The sequence below is a fragment of the Antechinus flavipes genome, chromosome 4 (genome assembly GCF_016432865.1).
Source record: "Antechinus flavipes isolate AdamAnt ecotype Samford, QLD, Australia chromosome 4, AdamAnt_v2, whole genome shotgun sequence".
NCBI classification, from domain to species: Eukaryota; Metazoa; Chordata; class Mammalia; order Dasyuromorphia; family Dasyuridae; genus Antechinus; species Antechinus flavipes.
In genome coordinates, this window is record NC_067401.1 from 217,272,912 (window position 1) to 217,288,191 (window position 15,280).

At 33.7% G+C, this 15,280-nt stretch overlaps 1 protein-coding gene across 1 annotated transcript in view; it reads right to left on the reverse strand.

Annotated features, from left to right (window-relative positions):
• The window catches only part of PKHD1 (PKHD1 ciliary IPT domain containing fibrocystin/polyductin), a 621,489-nt gene that overhangs the window by 56,574 nt on the left and 549,635 nt on the right, over positions 1-15,280 (reverse strand). The window contains 1 exon segment of the mRNA XM_051996694.1: positions 5,408-6,419. Within this exon segment, the coding sequence (XP_051852654.1) occupies positions 5,408-6,419 (1,012 nt within the window).

Genomic DNA, 15,280 nt, shown 5'->3' on the forward strand with positions numbered 1-15,280 from the left:
AATTTTCTCTCTTCTCCAAGAAGACTTTTCTAAATTCTTCAGTGATTCTTCTCCTTCTTCAAGATTTTCTAGAGTATATTGTCTTTATATCTTAACACTTATCACAATGTGTTTGTACTACTTTTATTTGTGTGAATGTCATAAACCTATAAATTATAAGAGCCCTGAGGGTAGAAATTACCATTTTTTTTTTTAGCTTTCTAATCCCAGTCCCTATCACAATGTCTTGAGTTTTGTCATCATTTAAGTGATAAATTATATTTGTCCTTTAATGTATGATAGGTAAGACACTCAATTACCTCAGTTTAGTAGACTGGGAAACAAATTGTTTCATCATCCCCTTCTCCCTTTAGATAGGTAGATACTTTTGTGGCACAGTATTCAACTAATGTACAATCTTAAACAGAACTAAACAGAACTAAGGATTCCTCTCCTGTTTTAAATTGTATTGAATATTGGATCCATTTGAGATGTTAGCATAAAAGTAATTAGTGCCCATTAAATATTAATTGATTATTTATTAACAGCAACACCAATGAGATGGGAAAAAGGTATGGCCTAATTGAATAGTATGCTCAATAACCAAAATGCTTTTAATAAAGTATTCCAGATCCTAAATATTATTATTTAACCTTGTTTTGTTTTGTTTTATCAACAAAGAGATAGTAGACCTAATAGCCAGAAACAGATGCCATTTATTTATTTAGTAAGGATGATGAGGTTCATAAATTTATTTGTATTTTTTTTTATCCAGACAGATATATAGATATAGATAAGTGTCTCTATATTTCTGTTTAGGTGATAGAAAGCAGGTAACTTTATGAAAGATACAGATAGATAGATAGAGGAATGGATGAATAGATGGGAAAACATGATGTTCAGGTAGAGTGCTTATTCTAACTTATTTATCAGGACTTTTTTTTCCAAGTAAGGACATAAGAAAGGAATTTTGTAAACTAGAGCTAAAAAGGAGCCTCTTTCACTCACTCATTTATTCAGTTCAAGTAACATTTCAATGGATCAATCAACAATTCAAATCAATGAGAATTTATTAGGAGTCTATTAAATGTCAAACATGGTGCTAGGTCTTAGAAATACAAAGACAAAAGTGAAACAGTCCCGGTCCTTATGGAGCTTACATTGTATATGACAATCATTGTGTCTTCTATGCTTTCAAATCTTTTGCCCCCATTTTTTTCTGCTCATGTTTTGATTTGACCTTTTAAAGATTAGTACCTAAAAGTTGTATTTACCATAAAATGAGGCAAAGTTTCTAATTACTGATAGGATATGTATTATTGTACAACCACATTGTTGAAAAAAAATCATTATTTAAAGATTATTCTCCATTGAGTCTTTGCTATGCTTTTCAAGAGCCAATAAAAACATATTTTCTTCTCTAATATAATGAAATCACACTCTAAATTTTCTAAAGCTCTCTTAATTCCCAAATCTAATGACTTTCTTAATTTTCCTTCTTCTTGACCTCTCTATAGCATGTGTGTGTATGTATGTATATGTAAATATACATATATATACATACACACACATTTAATAGTGTGATGAGTTTCATAAAGACATATTTTTCTCACATAGACTGAGATAAGTATCTCTATCTTTCTGTCTAAATGATAGAATATAGATAATGTATGAAAGATATAGATGTATAAATATATGTGTATGTATGTGTGTGCGTGTGTGTGTGTGTGTGTGTGTGTGTGTAGACTTAAATACATGAGCATTTTTCCATATCCACAACAATTCCATATAGGAAACTGACTCTCCATTTCTTAGTTTTTATTTGGCTATGTCCCCATGGACCATACAGTCAATAGAGCTTTCTTGGTATAAATAATAGAGTGGTTTCCCATTTTCTTCTCCAGTGGATTAAGAAAAACAGAGATTAAATAATTTGCTCAGGTTCATACAGTTTATAAGAATCTGAGGCAGGATTTGAACTCACATCTTCCTTATTCTTCTAGGCCCCGAGGTCTATCCACTGAGCAACTTAGCTTCCATATGTATATGTAAGAGAAATCAATCAGCTTTTGAAACAACAAGAGAATCAAAGATGATCCAAAAGATATAGATAGATTGAATGAAAGCATCTATATCAGAGGATATGTCTTCAGTTCATAGTACACAGCCTTCTGTTGATTGGTTGTTATCATCCTTCATTCTTGAAGGCAATTAAAATGACATTACTAACAAAGTAACAAAGTAACATTACTTTGTTAGAGTCTAGTTACAATCTTCTTTTAGGGGTTTGTGGAATGCATACTATCACTGTTTCAGATCTCCCTAAAGACTGAAACCGAATGAAAAAAGCTCTACCCTAGTTTGGTTTCTAAGAAAATCATCGACAGATTATTATTTATAAATTTTGAAATAATGTAATCATCTCATAGATTTTTTAATTTGACCTTTTAAAGATTAGTACCTAAAAGTTGTATTTGCCATAAAATGAGGGAAATTTTCTAATTGATGATAGGATATGTACTATTGTATATTTGTACAACCACATTATTGAAAAAAAATTAGTATTTGAGATTGTTGTCCATTGTTGTCCATTGAGCTTTTGCTATGCTTTTCCAGAACCAATAAAAACATAAAAACAAGTATATTTTTCATTACAAATAAATAACTGGAAGGAAAACCAGGCTGTTGCAAATCATCAGGTTATGGTATAAATATATGTGAGTTTTTCTATCTGCATATGTCATCTTTAGAAAGAATGAATAGAAATTCTAAGAGTTCTTAGTGATTGATAAAGTTTTCTTTTGGGGACTATGAGTGTTTGAAAGATATTTTTATATGGTTTTATTTATTTGCAAAATGAGGCCTAAACTTTTAGGAAATAAGAATTATTTGTCTATTTTAAAACATTGTTCTATACTTCTTTTCCCTTTTCATTTTGCAAAAGATGGGAAAGGGTAGCTAGGTAATACAGTGGATAAAGTGCCAAGTCTGAAGTCAGGAAGATTCATCTTTCTGAGTTTAAATCCAGCCTCAGATATTTAATAACTATGTGATTCTGGACAAATCATTTAACCCTGTTTTCCTCAGTTTCCTCATCTCTAAAGTGAGCTGATAAAGGAAATAGCAAATCATTTTAGTACATTTGACAAGAAACCCCAAATGCAATCATGAAGTAAAACTGAAAATGACAACAACAAAAAGATGAAACCTCCTTTTAAATAAATTTTTGCTTTGTGCTAACATATGTATATATGTATAATGATAATATATTTTTATATACACTTATAAATCACATATACACACATATGTCCGCTTATATACGGTACCTTCTTTCATTCAGCTTCTTAGATTTTCTCTCCTACCACACACACAGTTAATCACTCCTTCAGGATTAGAAAGTTTGCTTTGCTGGAGGCTATTCCCTTCCCAGTAGTATTCTCCTTTTTGTATTATGGTTTTCAGGGAGTCCTGTGATTTTTAAATCATCTCTTTTTGACCTATTTCCAGGTCACTTGATTCTGATGTTAGATATGTTATATTTTTTCTAATCTTTTAATTTTGTTTAAATATACATATACAAACATATATACATATGTACACACACACACATATATCTCAGGAGGTCAATGATTTTTGTTTGATTTGTTTTAGTTTCAGGGACAACATTACTTGGGTAAGGTTTATTACTTTATGTTCTAAGTAATCTATCCTTTGACTCAGAGCTTTTTTTTTTTTTTTTTAATCTCTTGCTTCATTTCTTCTAGGTGATTTTGTAGTCCTTGTAGAAAATTCATCTTTTCCCTTGAGTTTTTGCTAGCAGTTTTTACAGTTAATTACTTCTTCTTTGGAAGTTATCTTAAATGCATGTACACATACACACATATACATATATTAAATGGTATTTTATATGCTACCCAGTTTATATAATTTATATAACTATATATATGTATATATTATATATGTATGCATTATATGTTTAGATTATATGTATGTGTGTATATATAATATACTTTATGTATATATATGTATATCATATGCACACACCCCTCATATTTATCTATAACTATGTACATGTATGCATGTGATATCTGGCATCTATTTTGATATACTAATTACTAATCTCCTCAGCTTTAGTTGCTGAACTGGGATTTAGTGCCAAACCAGGCCCTTCCCCCTGCTGTATTCTTTCCTGCTGGGTCCCCTGGGTTCCTGTAATAACATCCACTTCCCAGGATTAGCCTCCCCCTCCCCAGATCTTTAAGGTTCAGAGTTCAGGTTCTTCAGAGGCTTCTATGGCATCTCAGGGCCAAATGCTAAAAACCTTGGGGACCTTTGTGCCTGAACTGTAGCAGTCTAAGTGCTTCAGTGTTGTTATGATTGCTACCATTCCTCACAATGTCTTTTTGACCACCCTGGAGTTTGTTTGTTTGTTTTTAACTTTCCTGTATCTTTCTTGAGGGGTCTTCAGCTCTTGCCACACAGAGATGCAAAGCCTTGCGGGCCATATGTATTGACTGTAGGATGCTGACTTATTTGTCCACACTAGGGCTAATTTTGTTCCATATATAATGTTCACTAATGCAAAAATGTTGAAATAAATTAAAGCAATATTCGGTTAGATACACAACCTAATTATATCTTTTGATATAGAAATTCAAATTTAAGATTTTATACTAAAATATAATAAAAAGAAAAAGGGATATATTTATACAAACATTATAACACATCTATAAAATAATGATTATGATAGAAATAATAATAATAATGAACATTTCTAGAATACTTTCTATATGCTAAGCATGGTGTTAAGTGCTTTCAATGATTTTCTCATTTGGTTTCTTATAAAAACCCTGGAAGGGGATACTATCATAGTCCCCATTTTATAGATGAGAAAACAGAGGCCAAATGGGATAAGTGATTTGCTAGCAAGTGTCTGAGGCTAAATTTGAACTCAGATTGTCCTAACTGCAAGTTCAGCATTCTATCCACTGCACCACCTATTTAAAATGAGAATGTGTGTGTGTGTGTGTGTGTGTGTGTGTGTGTGTGTGTGTGAGAGAGAGAGAGAGAGAGAGAGAGAGAGAGAGAGAGAGAGAGATTGAGATTCATTCAAAACCCTCTATGATTAACTTTTCTGAAAAATAGGACATCCTAAAATTTATTTTTTTCACATTTTTCTTGAGAACCTGAGAATAATTATGAATAGAGTACATACACACAAAAATTAAAAGTTCATGAATGAGAACTTGGATAATAATCTGAATTCTCATTCTGACTTTAAGGTATGATTTTATCTGTGTGTTGCAGGGCAATTAGTTTAACTTCTCAGTATCTCTGTTTCCCCATCTGTAATTATGAGACCAATAAGACTTGGCTGAATTTGCTAGCAAAATCCATGGCAACAACTTTTACTTCTACAAATACTTACCCAGAAATAACTACTCCAGCTGACTGACTGATCATCAGGGCCTCAATTGGCATATCCAGGGCTTCCTGCAGTTCCCCAGTCTGTTGAGCAGTGATAATGAGGCGAGCCAAACATTGCAATGTGTTAATGGATAAGGATGGAGTCACTTTGACACTTCCTGTAGCTGATAGGTCACCAATTTCAGTGACCACCACTTTTGAATTGGTTTCTGAATCAGTTGGTGGTGGGATCCATGGTTTCAACTTCCTTTTGAGCCTTCTATGCTGAACCATGCTTTGGCAACTAGTGCAAAGGGTCTCAGTTGGGCAGTGGTGTTTCCTTTTGGTCACAGCATCTGCAATGGTTTTTAAGGTCCATTCACCACCTGGTATTATATGAACAATTCTTATATCTTCTCGGCCAATCTGTAAGAAATGAGCCAATCTTTGCTGAATGGCTAGTTCCCAGCCTTCCATTATGATTGATAATGTCACTGTGAAGGCTACATGAATAGAAACTACAGAATGCACTTCAACAGGCTCATCCCCTCGTAGAAGGATATACAACAGATTTTCCATGAAACTGAAGTGGTTAGTGCCAGCAGCCCCACTCTCTTGCCAAGAGTCTGATAGAACTGGAGTAGGTGGGATAAAATGTCCACGGAAGAAAACCAGAGGACTCTGAAGCTCAGGGTAGAATATAGCCAGAACTTTAGAGGACTTTTCACTCCCACTAAGATAAAAACGCATTGCTTGGGGAGTCCAATTCACAAAGCAAATTTTGGTGACTGAGTTGGTTGGTAAAACAGAATAGAAAGCTGGTATAGATACAGAAGCAGAACAGGAGGGATAAGCAGCTACACTATTGAAGGTTTGTACAAAACCATTTGTCACTGAAATCACTGGAGTTAGATTTTTCATCCCTGGAGCAATGGTAATTCTGTCAAGAATTAGAAATGCATAATCCATCTGTTTGCAGACATAGCCTTGCATCCATGGTCTATAGGTACATTTTCGGTCTTCTCTATATATACCTGGCATTTAAAAAAAGATAATAAATTATTATTATCCTGAGTCCATCTCATCTATGTCAAGAGGTAGTCAATATGCTTCACCATCATTTTTCTCAAAATATAATTAGGCATTGTTTGTCTTTTTTCATGTTTTACTGGTTCTGCTTACTTCACTCTGAATCAGTTCAGAAAATTCTCTACAGAACTATATGAAATTATCTTTTATATCATTTCTTATGGCACAAAAGCATTCCATTACATTCCTTTACCATAATTAGTTCATCTATTCCTCAATTAATGGGCATTACTTTAGTTTACAATTCTTTACCAAGACACACACACACACACACATATATATATATACATGTGCAGAGATGTGTTAAATACTTTAGAATGAAATTAATAATTTCTTACTTTTTTGATCTCTTTTGGATATGAGCATAGTACTTATAACCCTAAGTTAAAGGGCATGAAACATTTAAATTCTAGATTTAAATAGATGATAGAAATAGTGAAAAATATGGTTTATTTATATCTTCCTTGCCACTCTCTCAGGAAAAAAATGGGGGAGGGTTATATTACACAAAGGAGCTGTGATTCAATCACCATGGGGGAATTCTAACTATGGGAATGCCTTCCAATATCAAAAACACTAAATGTACAATCTTCTCCAGTTTACAAACAAGGCAAAAACTACTAAATGAAGGATATGAGTTGTTATCTAATATTCCTTCCAATTTAATTTCAAGCATCTAGGCATATTTATTATACAGTTCATTTAAACTTGAATTTCATTCCTAAATGTATGGGTCTTTCTGATGTAGAATATTGTGATTTATTCTTTAATTTATCTCAAATTTATGAATGAAATGGATCAATCAGTCAAAGGACAGTTATTAAGCACTTATTCTGTGAAATCACCATACTAAGTGCTGAAAGTTAAAAGTTAACTCTTGCCTTCAAGGAGCAAATTCTAATGGGAAATACCTTGTAAACAATTATGTACAAATAAACAGTAGAAATATTCTAATACTATGGCAAGACATAAAATTAAAGCATTAGAATTGATGACCATTTGGGTGTCAGCTCTGAAGTTCTAAAAGCATGGCGTGTTTAAGTACTAGCTTGTAAATTGACTTAGATGATCAATCTCTAGTATGTAAGACATTTAACTAGTCTATATGAATTCAGTCTAGCTGCCAATATGATAATTGTATTTATTCATATTCCCACACATATAATTTGCTTTAGCTCTTCTGCCAATCAGGTACATGTTTCACTTTCCCCACAAAACTTCAAATCGCAATAAAACTTTGCATTTTCCTTGTTCTGGCACCTTTTTCTGCCACTAATGGCAAATTCAGAGGTGAACAAGTGAAAATTAAATAGTTATATAGTGGAACACAAAACATATTTCTAATAATCTATTAATGACTGTGTGTGTGTGTGTGTGTGTGTGTGTGTGTGGTGAACCTATCTGTAGATGGGCATTTCCCACAATGCTAAGGTCTATGGGATCCTTACTCAGGGAGGAAATTATCTATTATTTCCCAGAGAATTGTGAATGAATCTATCACATGGTGATGGCATCTAAATATGATTCTGATTGGATGAGGAATACTCATCCTGTAATAGATTTAACACACACACACACACACACACACACACACACACACACACACACAAAAAAAAAAAAAAAAAAAAAAAAAAGACCGTCTTGTGAAGAGGACAATATGGATGCAGAGATGATAAGAGGAGAAAGAATCACAAAATAAGATGCTCGTCTTTGACACCCTGAAACTCATCTCTTTGATAAGAAATTTCACTGTTTATCTGTGCAACAATAAGTCAAATGTCAACACTTTGTGGCTCTAGGTAGGAAAAATCAGCACTCACTAGATTGTCTTATTTGTATTGAAAGGGACATAGTTAAGCAAGAATACTTTGGATTATAATCTTCAAAACGCATGTATTGAGTGAGCTGAAAATGTTCCTATTGCACTGTGTTTGAGTGAGAAACAGATTAATTAGGAACTTTATCTTACAGGGAATGGGAAATGGCATCCATTTGTTATAGTTACCAAGAATATTAACTACTTTACACAACTTGTTATTTATCATTTGATTTTGTTTCATTAAATAACTCTTGCTCTGAATTTATATTTTATGTGACTTTTTTTTTTTTTTTTGCAAGGATACAACAGTGGATTCACAAAGCTTTCAATTACAAGAATTTCTTATGTAAGCAGTACATAAGCAGATATAACCAGTAGTGGTACTCTATATAAAATAAGATGAATCCTTCAAAATGTGAGTTTTAGGGATAACAGTAATCATATTACCAATAAAGTCACAGAATTTTTGTAATCAATATTTTACATAAAATTTCTTTAGTGAAAAAAGCATATATAAATGTTATGGCTATTCATTAGTATAATAGATTATGCAGATTTGGTGACAAGCAATTGACTTTCCCAACTGTTTTCTTTAATATTTCATGATGTCATCACAAGAACATAACCGTAAAGCTATCACTTTACTTAATATTTTCAAAGTTATTCTAAATTCTAGGACACTTAATAATCTGAATATAAACATCAAGCAATAAATTATTGACCAAATTTATGTAAATAAGTTAGAATATTAATCATTTTATAAATCAGTCTTTCTCTAGTAGAAACTACCAATGTCTTAAAGAGAGTTTTGCCAATGCTAAATAGAAATTCCATTTGCATTTTTCTTCTTAGAGTTCATTAGAAAGGGAAGAAAAAAAAGAACCTGCTTGAGCAATGTATTTAATTCAACTCAAATGCCCAGAAACTCTTCTTTACATTGGCAGGGTATAGGTGACACATACTAAAGAAGAGCAAAATATACAACCTGACTATTATAGTTCAATCTCTAAGGCAACATCTCCACCAGAGCTCCCATTGATATTTGTCTCTTTACTTCTGACTAGTTTTTCAACTCCTCAGTCACCTTTTAGAGTTTCTTTATTTTTGCTCCTTCCTCTTTTTTTTTGGAAGAGGTTGAATCCACAACAGTTGTAGCCAATTCTCTTCCTCTTGTTTATATCTTTTCTTTTCCTACCTCCCTAAATGGTCTTATCTGCCAGTCACAATTTCTGTGGTCTGCAATTCTGATCACTTTTAAATGAAACCCATGCTGGCCTTGGTAATCATAATGTCATTTACAATTTACCACCAAACACGTTTATTCAGTTAGTAGCACACTGGAGAAAGAAGAACTCCATATGAACTCACCGCTGAAGGCCTAATCTGATTATTTCCTCATGAAAATCCAGGCAGGGGTGCTTGTAAGAGGGGCCAAGAGAAGAAGGGGGGGGAAAAAAAGCCTAGGTCTGGCCACAGCTGACTCTCATAATCAATGTGAATAGATAAGTGACACAGCCTGTGAGGGGGCAGCAGCCCAGGTGCCCTCAGGGCTTCCCTCTCAAAAAAGGCCAGAGTGGACAGGACTTAATAAATACTGAGTGACCAGTGAATATTGACTTGACATATGCTATTTGCATTCAAGATGGACAATAATAGTGATAAAGTCCAGAAACTCTTTTCTAAATGGAGGAAATTAGATTAAACAGGTTGTATTTTTGTTTGTGAGCATGTGCGCATGAGCGCTGCTTTTGTGTACATCTCTAACCTCACAAGCCCCAGATATACATTACACTTCATTCTCCTTTCCCAAGACTGGAAACCTTAGAAATAGCAACTGAAAATAGGTGTGTGTATGTGTGTGTGTGTGTGTGTATGTGTGTGTATGTGCACACGAGTGAGTCTATTACTCTGTGGATGTGTGTGTGTGTGTTTTAAAATACTCAGGTTGCTTCCAGGGTTCTGACAAATATTAACTTTGTGTCAATATTTGTCCTTCCTGTCGTGAAATGAGGATTTTCCACCTCATTTCACGTTTGAAAAGAAAATACGCCAAAGGGGTCGTCTTTACTCAGAAAAAAAAAATAAAAAAAAAACCCCAACAACTCATATCCTTTATTTAGAAAAATGGATCAGAAGGGAAGAAAAAAAGTATTTTTAAAATAAATGTTTTGACTCAAAGGCACATAGAATCCTTCCATCTTCCCTTTTTCCACAAAAGAAAAAAAAAGTTATATGTTTAAAATTGAATGAAATACATCAACATTAATGATTTTTTTCCTTCAGGTTAACACCACCATTTCCCTCAGTAATTTTTTTAGCCATTTTGTGATGGATTCTACAATTCATGGTAGAGTAAAATATAGGAGATTTTTGACAAAAACAAAATACATGACTATTCTCTTATTTTCAAGAAGAAAGAAAAAATATTTTCCATTTTCTTCTGTCAAACCTGATTTACACTTCATTATTTCTAATTTAACAAAAATTAATGACCACAAGATAAAATAAAGTGAGGAAAGGTTGAATTTAACCCTATTTAGATATGTTGTCCTGTTGCCTCAGGCTATCAGGAGTAAAAACTTCAAGGTCTCCAAGCAGTCCTTCTAAAATTGCAAAGAGAATAGTTGAAATTGCAAATAAAAGTTTAAGTAACATATATTCTTGAGCTATTGGAAAAGGGTGGAAAATCATTATTATTATAATAAAATATTGATGATTGTCCATTTCTAATTACTGCTTTAAAATTTAAGAATGTTTATCAGAGAATCTTATAAGTAAGCAAAAGGTGATTTCACAGGGAAATGATGCTAAATGTGAATAAAATATGACTCAAAATTGTTATTTAAAACAGCTTTCTAATTTAGAAACTATCGGTGATGACCTCTGCTGAGTGCTAATAATGCACCAATTCTTCATTTAAGACATAACAATAGGAACCTCCATTGTAAAAAGCAGCAAAGATAGCCTTTGAAAAATAGAAAAAGCAGTGGACCTGAGTACAAACCTAGACTTTTATACTTACTACTTGTGTAACTTTTTAAGATAATCAATCTGTCAGGAAGTATTTTTGAAGTGTTTTAGCTATTGCCAAGTAGCAAGTTCTCTATGTTTCCATTTTCTTCATCTACAAAAGAAGGGCATTGGACTAAAGAACTTCAGAGGCACCTTCTAATTATAAATCAATGATTTTACAAATATATGTCATTTATCTGTCATTATAAGGAAATGTGTTCTTTGGAATTTTTAATTTTTGAAGTGAAGGTAGAATGAATGAATGAAACATTCATAAATGCATTAAGCACTAATTATGGGCAAAGCTCTGTACTAAGCACTAGAGATACAAATAGAATAGAAATACAATCTCTTCTCTTATGTAGATCACATTCTACAGGGAGAGACAACACATATGGAAGGTTTCAGCTTTAAGTCAAATGGAAAGGTCCCCTGGTCCTTAGGGCATAGCAGAAAAGAAGGTGGTAATGTTGTTCAGCTATGTCTGAATTTTCATGGCCCTGTTTGGGGTTTTCTGGGCAAAAATAATAAAGTAGTTTGCCATTTACTTCTTCAGCCCATTTTTCAGATGAGGAAACTGAGACAAACAGGGTGAAGCAACTTGTCCAGAGTCACACAGGTAGTAACTGGGCCCGGACTTGAACTCTCAGAAATGTCTTCCTGATTCTAGGCTCAGTAGTATCCCCTGTGCCACCTAGTGCCTGAAGGTGATATGACCTCTTTTTTTTTAAAATATCTATAATCCAGGGCTTCTTAAACTTTTTCTACTTATAGTCCTTTTTCATCAGAGGAATTTTTATATGACCCTGGGTGCATAGACATATAAAATACATATACAAATCAAACGTGTAATGATAATAAATAATACTTTTGCAACAAATTCATTCAGTTATGGGATCCTAGCTCCCAGTTAAGAATATAGAAGTAGAATTGCAACCCTTCCTAATGTGAATCAAATAATAGTGCCAAGGACTCTGGTGACAAGATTGTCTTGAATAAGTAGATAATGACTGAGGAACCAAAGCAGTTAGTTTTATTTCTGGCTCTGCACCTACAGTGTGAGATTTTGGGTAAGCCGCTTAATTTCTATAGACCTCAGTTTCTTTATGTGTAAAGTAGATGAGATTAGACTACAGCTTAATATCTCTATTAAGTCTAAATGACAAAACATTATGTCCCAAGGATTTAAAAGTTGTAGAATTTTCACATTGTCATCAAATTATTAAATATTATTACCTACTGATAAACATGATATCGCAATTTTCTCTTTCCAATATTTTGACAAAATAAGGAGAGGATCAGTGTTCTAGAAATTATAAGCTTGAAGTCAGGAGCTTTCCAAGAAATGAATACTTCTCTGGCCTTTGTGGTTCAATAGAAGATCAATAGAAGGTAGTAAAGAAGAGATGACAGCATTAGGAAATCAATCAAACAGCAAGCATTTATTAACTACTGACTTTATGCCAGGAGCTCTGTTAAACTACATAGAAACAAAGGCAAAAGGGTAATAGTTTACTGCTTTTAAATAGATTACCTTTTGACAAGGAAATTGTTGCACAAAATAGAAAGTGTTGACTGAGAAAGTCAGTTGCTAAGTAGGTCCTACAATTGATTGCAAAGGTATGCCAGTAAGTTTAGCAACTGGTTGGGGGGAAAGTGTAGAAGAATGTATGCTGAATACACTTTTAAGACTAATCTGATTAATTAATATTTTCACCATAACTTTCTTAAATCAAAATAACAAACAAAATAATAAATCAAGCCCTGATTTTTAAGCTTTGATGATTTCTGAGATGGATAGAGTAGTGGGCCAGGAGTCAGGAAGATCCATCTTACTCAGATACTTTCTATGTGTGTGACCCTAGGAAAGTACTTAAATCTGTTTGCCTCAGTTTCTTCGTCTGTAAAATGAACTGATGAAGGAAATGACAAACTACTTCAGTATCTTTGGCAAAAAAACCCAAATCAGGTCACAAAGGCTCACACGTGACTGAAATTACTTAACAAATGTTCACACTGAAAATCTAACAAACAATAGTTGAGAGGTAGTTTGAACTGTCCCCAGCAGACCTCTGACTGATTCCTAATAAAAATGGCACATAACTAAGTTGCTGCATTAGCCAGCATGAGTTGTTAAGAATTGTTTAGGGCCAATAGAATTTAATTGAAGATTACTAGAATTATTTCTGCTGTACAGAGATTTCTAGAGTAACATATTTACTTATAGACCTAGATGAAAACTCTCACAGTTCTTTATTTTTATTTTCTGAATGTTGTATAGAAACCATCAGACTATATAAATTAATCATAGTGAGTTGCTAAATTTTCAATTTAGAATAAGTTTAGACCATAAACTCCTAAAGTTCAAGAGTTATTATCCCCCCATCTTTTTTTTTTTAACCTCTGTGTCCCTAGGACCTAGAAGAGGTTTTTTCACATAAAGGATACTTAGTAAATTTTGTGTTGTAGCCCCATACCATAGAAAGTAAATCGGAAAGCAGAGATTCTTTCAGGTCTTCATGTCCTCACCTAGCATATGTACTTACTGTTTGACTCTTGAAATGGATTGGATTAGACTGGATTGGAAAAGATTAAAACTCTAAATAACAGATACTCATGATCACGTACTCACAATAATACTAAATACTGGATAGGACCTAATCACTCAATCTAGTACAACCTGGATCATTTTACAATTACAAAAACTAAATCCTGGATGAGTAAATTCTCACAATGACACAGGTACCCAATGATAAAGTTAAGTTTTGAATCCAGGTTATGAGATCATAGATTCTATATGCTAGAAGGAACCTTACAAGTCATCTAATGTAGTCTCTTCATTTTAAAGTTGAAGGGTACAAGAGAGATTAAGTTACTTGTCCTACTTGTAAAAGATTACTGAGGCAGCAAGTGGTACTATTATTTCCTCTGCAGTTCTTTGATTCCAAATCAGTGTTCTTTCCATTGCTTCAGAAAGTTTCTCACAGAAGGCTGGGATAAATCTTGGGCATGAGAATTCACTTCTTAAAAGAGATATATGAAAGGGATAAAGACAAACAGGATACCTCTATACTTCACCTAATTAAAAAAAATACACTGTAAAATTCATGGTGGGTTTTCCATTTAACTTTCCTTATTTCCTCCCTAAAGTTCTCATTCCCTTTATATCCTGTATTTAAAACCAACCACAAGCCTTATTCTCCCTCCTCCATCTCCCCTTTTTTTTCCTGCTAGTAAACCTTGTCTGCCAGCTTCAAACAAAGCGATGCTCATGGCTTAATTTAAAGGCAAGGGCAGCCAACAGCATTCTTTACAAATACAATTCCTGGCTCACTCTCTCCCTAGAATGATAAACCTATCACCTCTCCAGCCCTCGATTTGAAGCTAGAACGGTAATTTTGTCGGATGCCAGAACGAAAATGAATGTGGTTGTGCCATGGCCTGCTCTGAGCTGTGGATATAATGAGATTTGAATGGGAAGCCCCGGACACAATAAATCTGCGCCATATGTGACCATTTCCTGTGTCAGTTCCTTTCTCATAACCAGTGGAGGCTTCCCCCCCCCCTTTTTTTTTTCCCTTTCATGACCCCACACCATGACTCTGAAATCTTTCATGCCTGCTTATGGGCCTGGGGCTTTTCCACAGCAGTTGCATAAATAAATGAGTTTGACAGCAAACATCATAACAGTTAGCAGTAATGTGTGTTCACCACAAGTGCCCATACTACTCACTAGAGAAATGGGAGAGGAAAGAGATTGTTTTGTTACCGTAAACAAAAGTATGTTCTTTTGACAAGTGGTGAAAGAATTAGTCAAATAAACTTGAAATCTATTCCTGACGATTATTGCCACTTCCCTCTACGAAGAGAAATGTTCCCATTCCTTCATAGTCAGGACTCATAGACAAGTCTTGGTGAAATAAATCATTCCTTCTCTTCAGAAAAAAAAAATTATCTGAGAAAAAAAAATCAGTG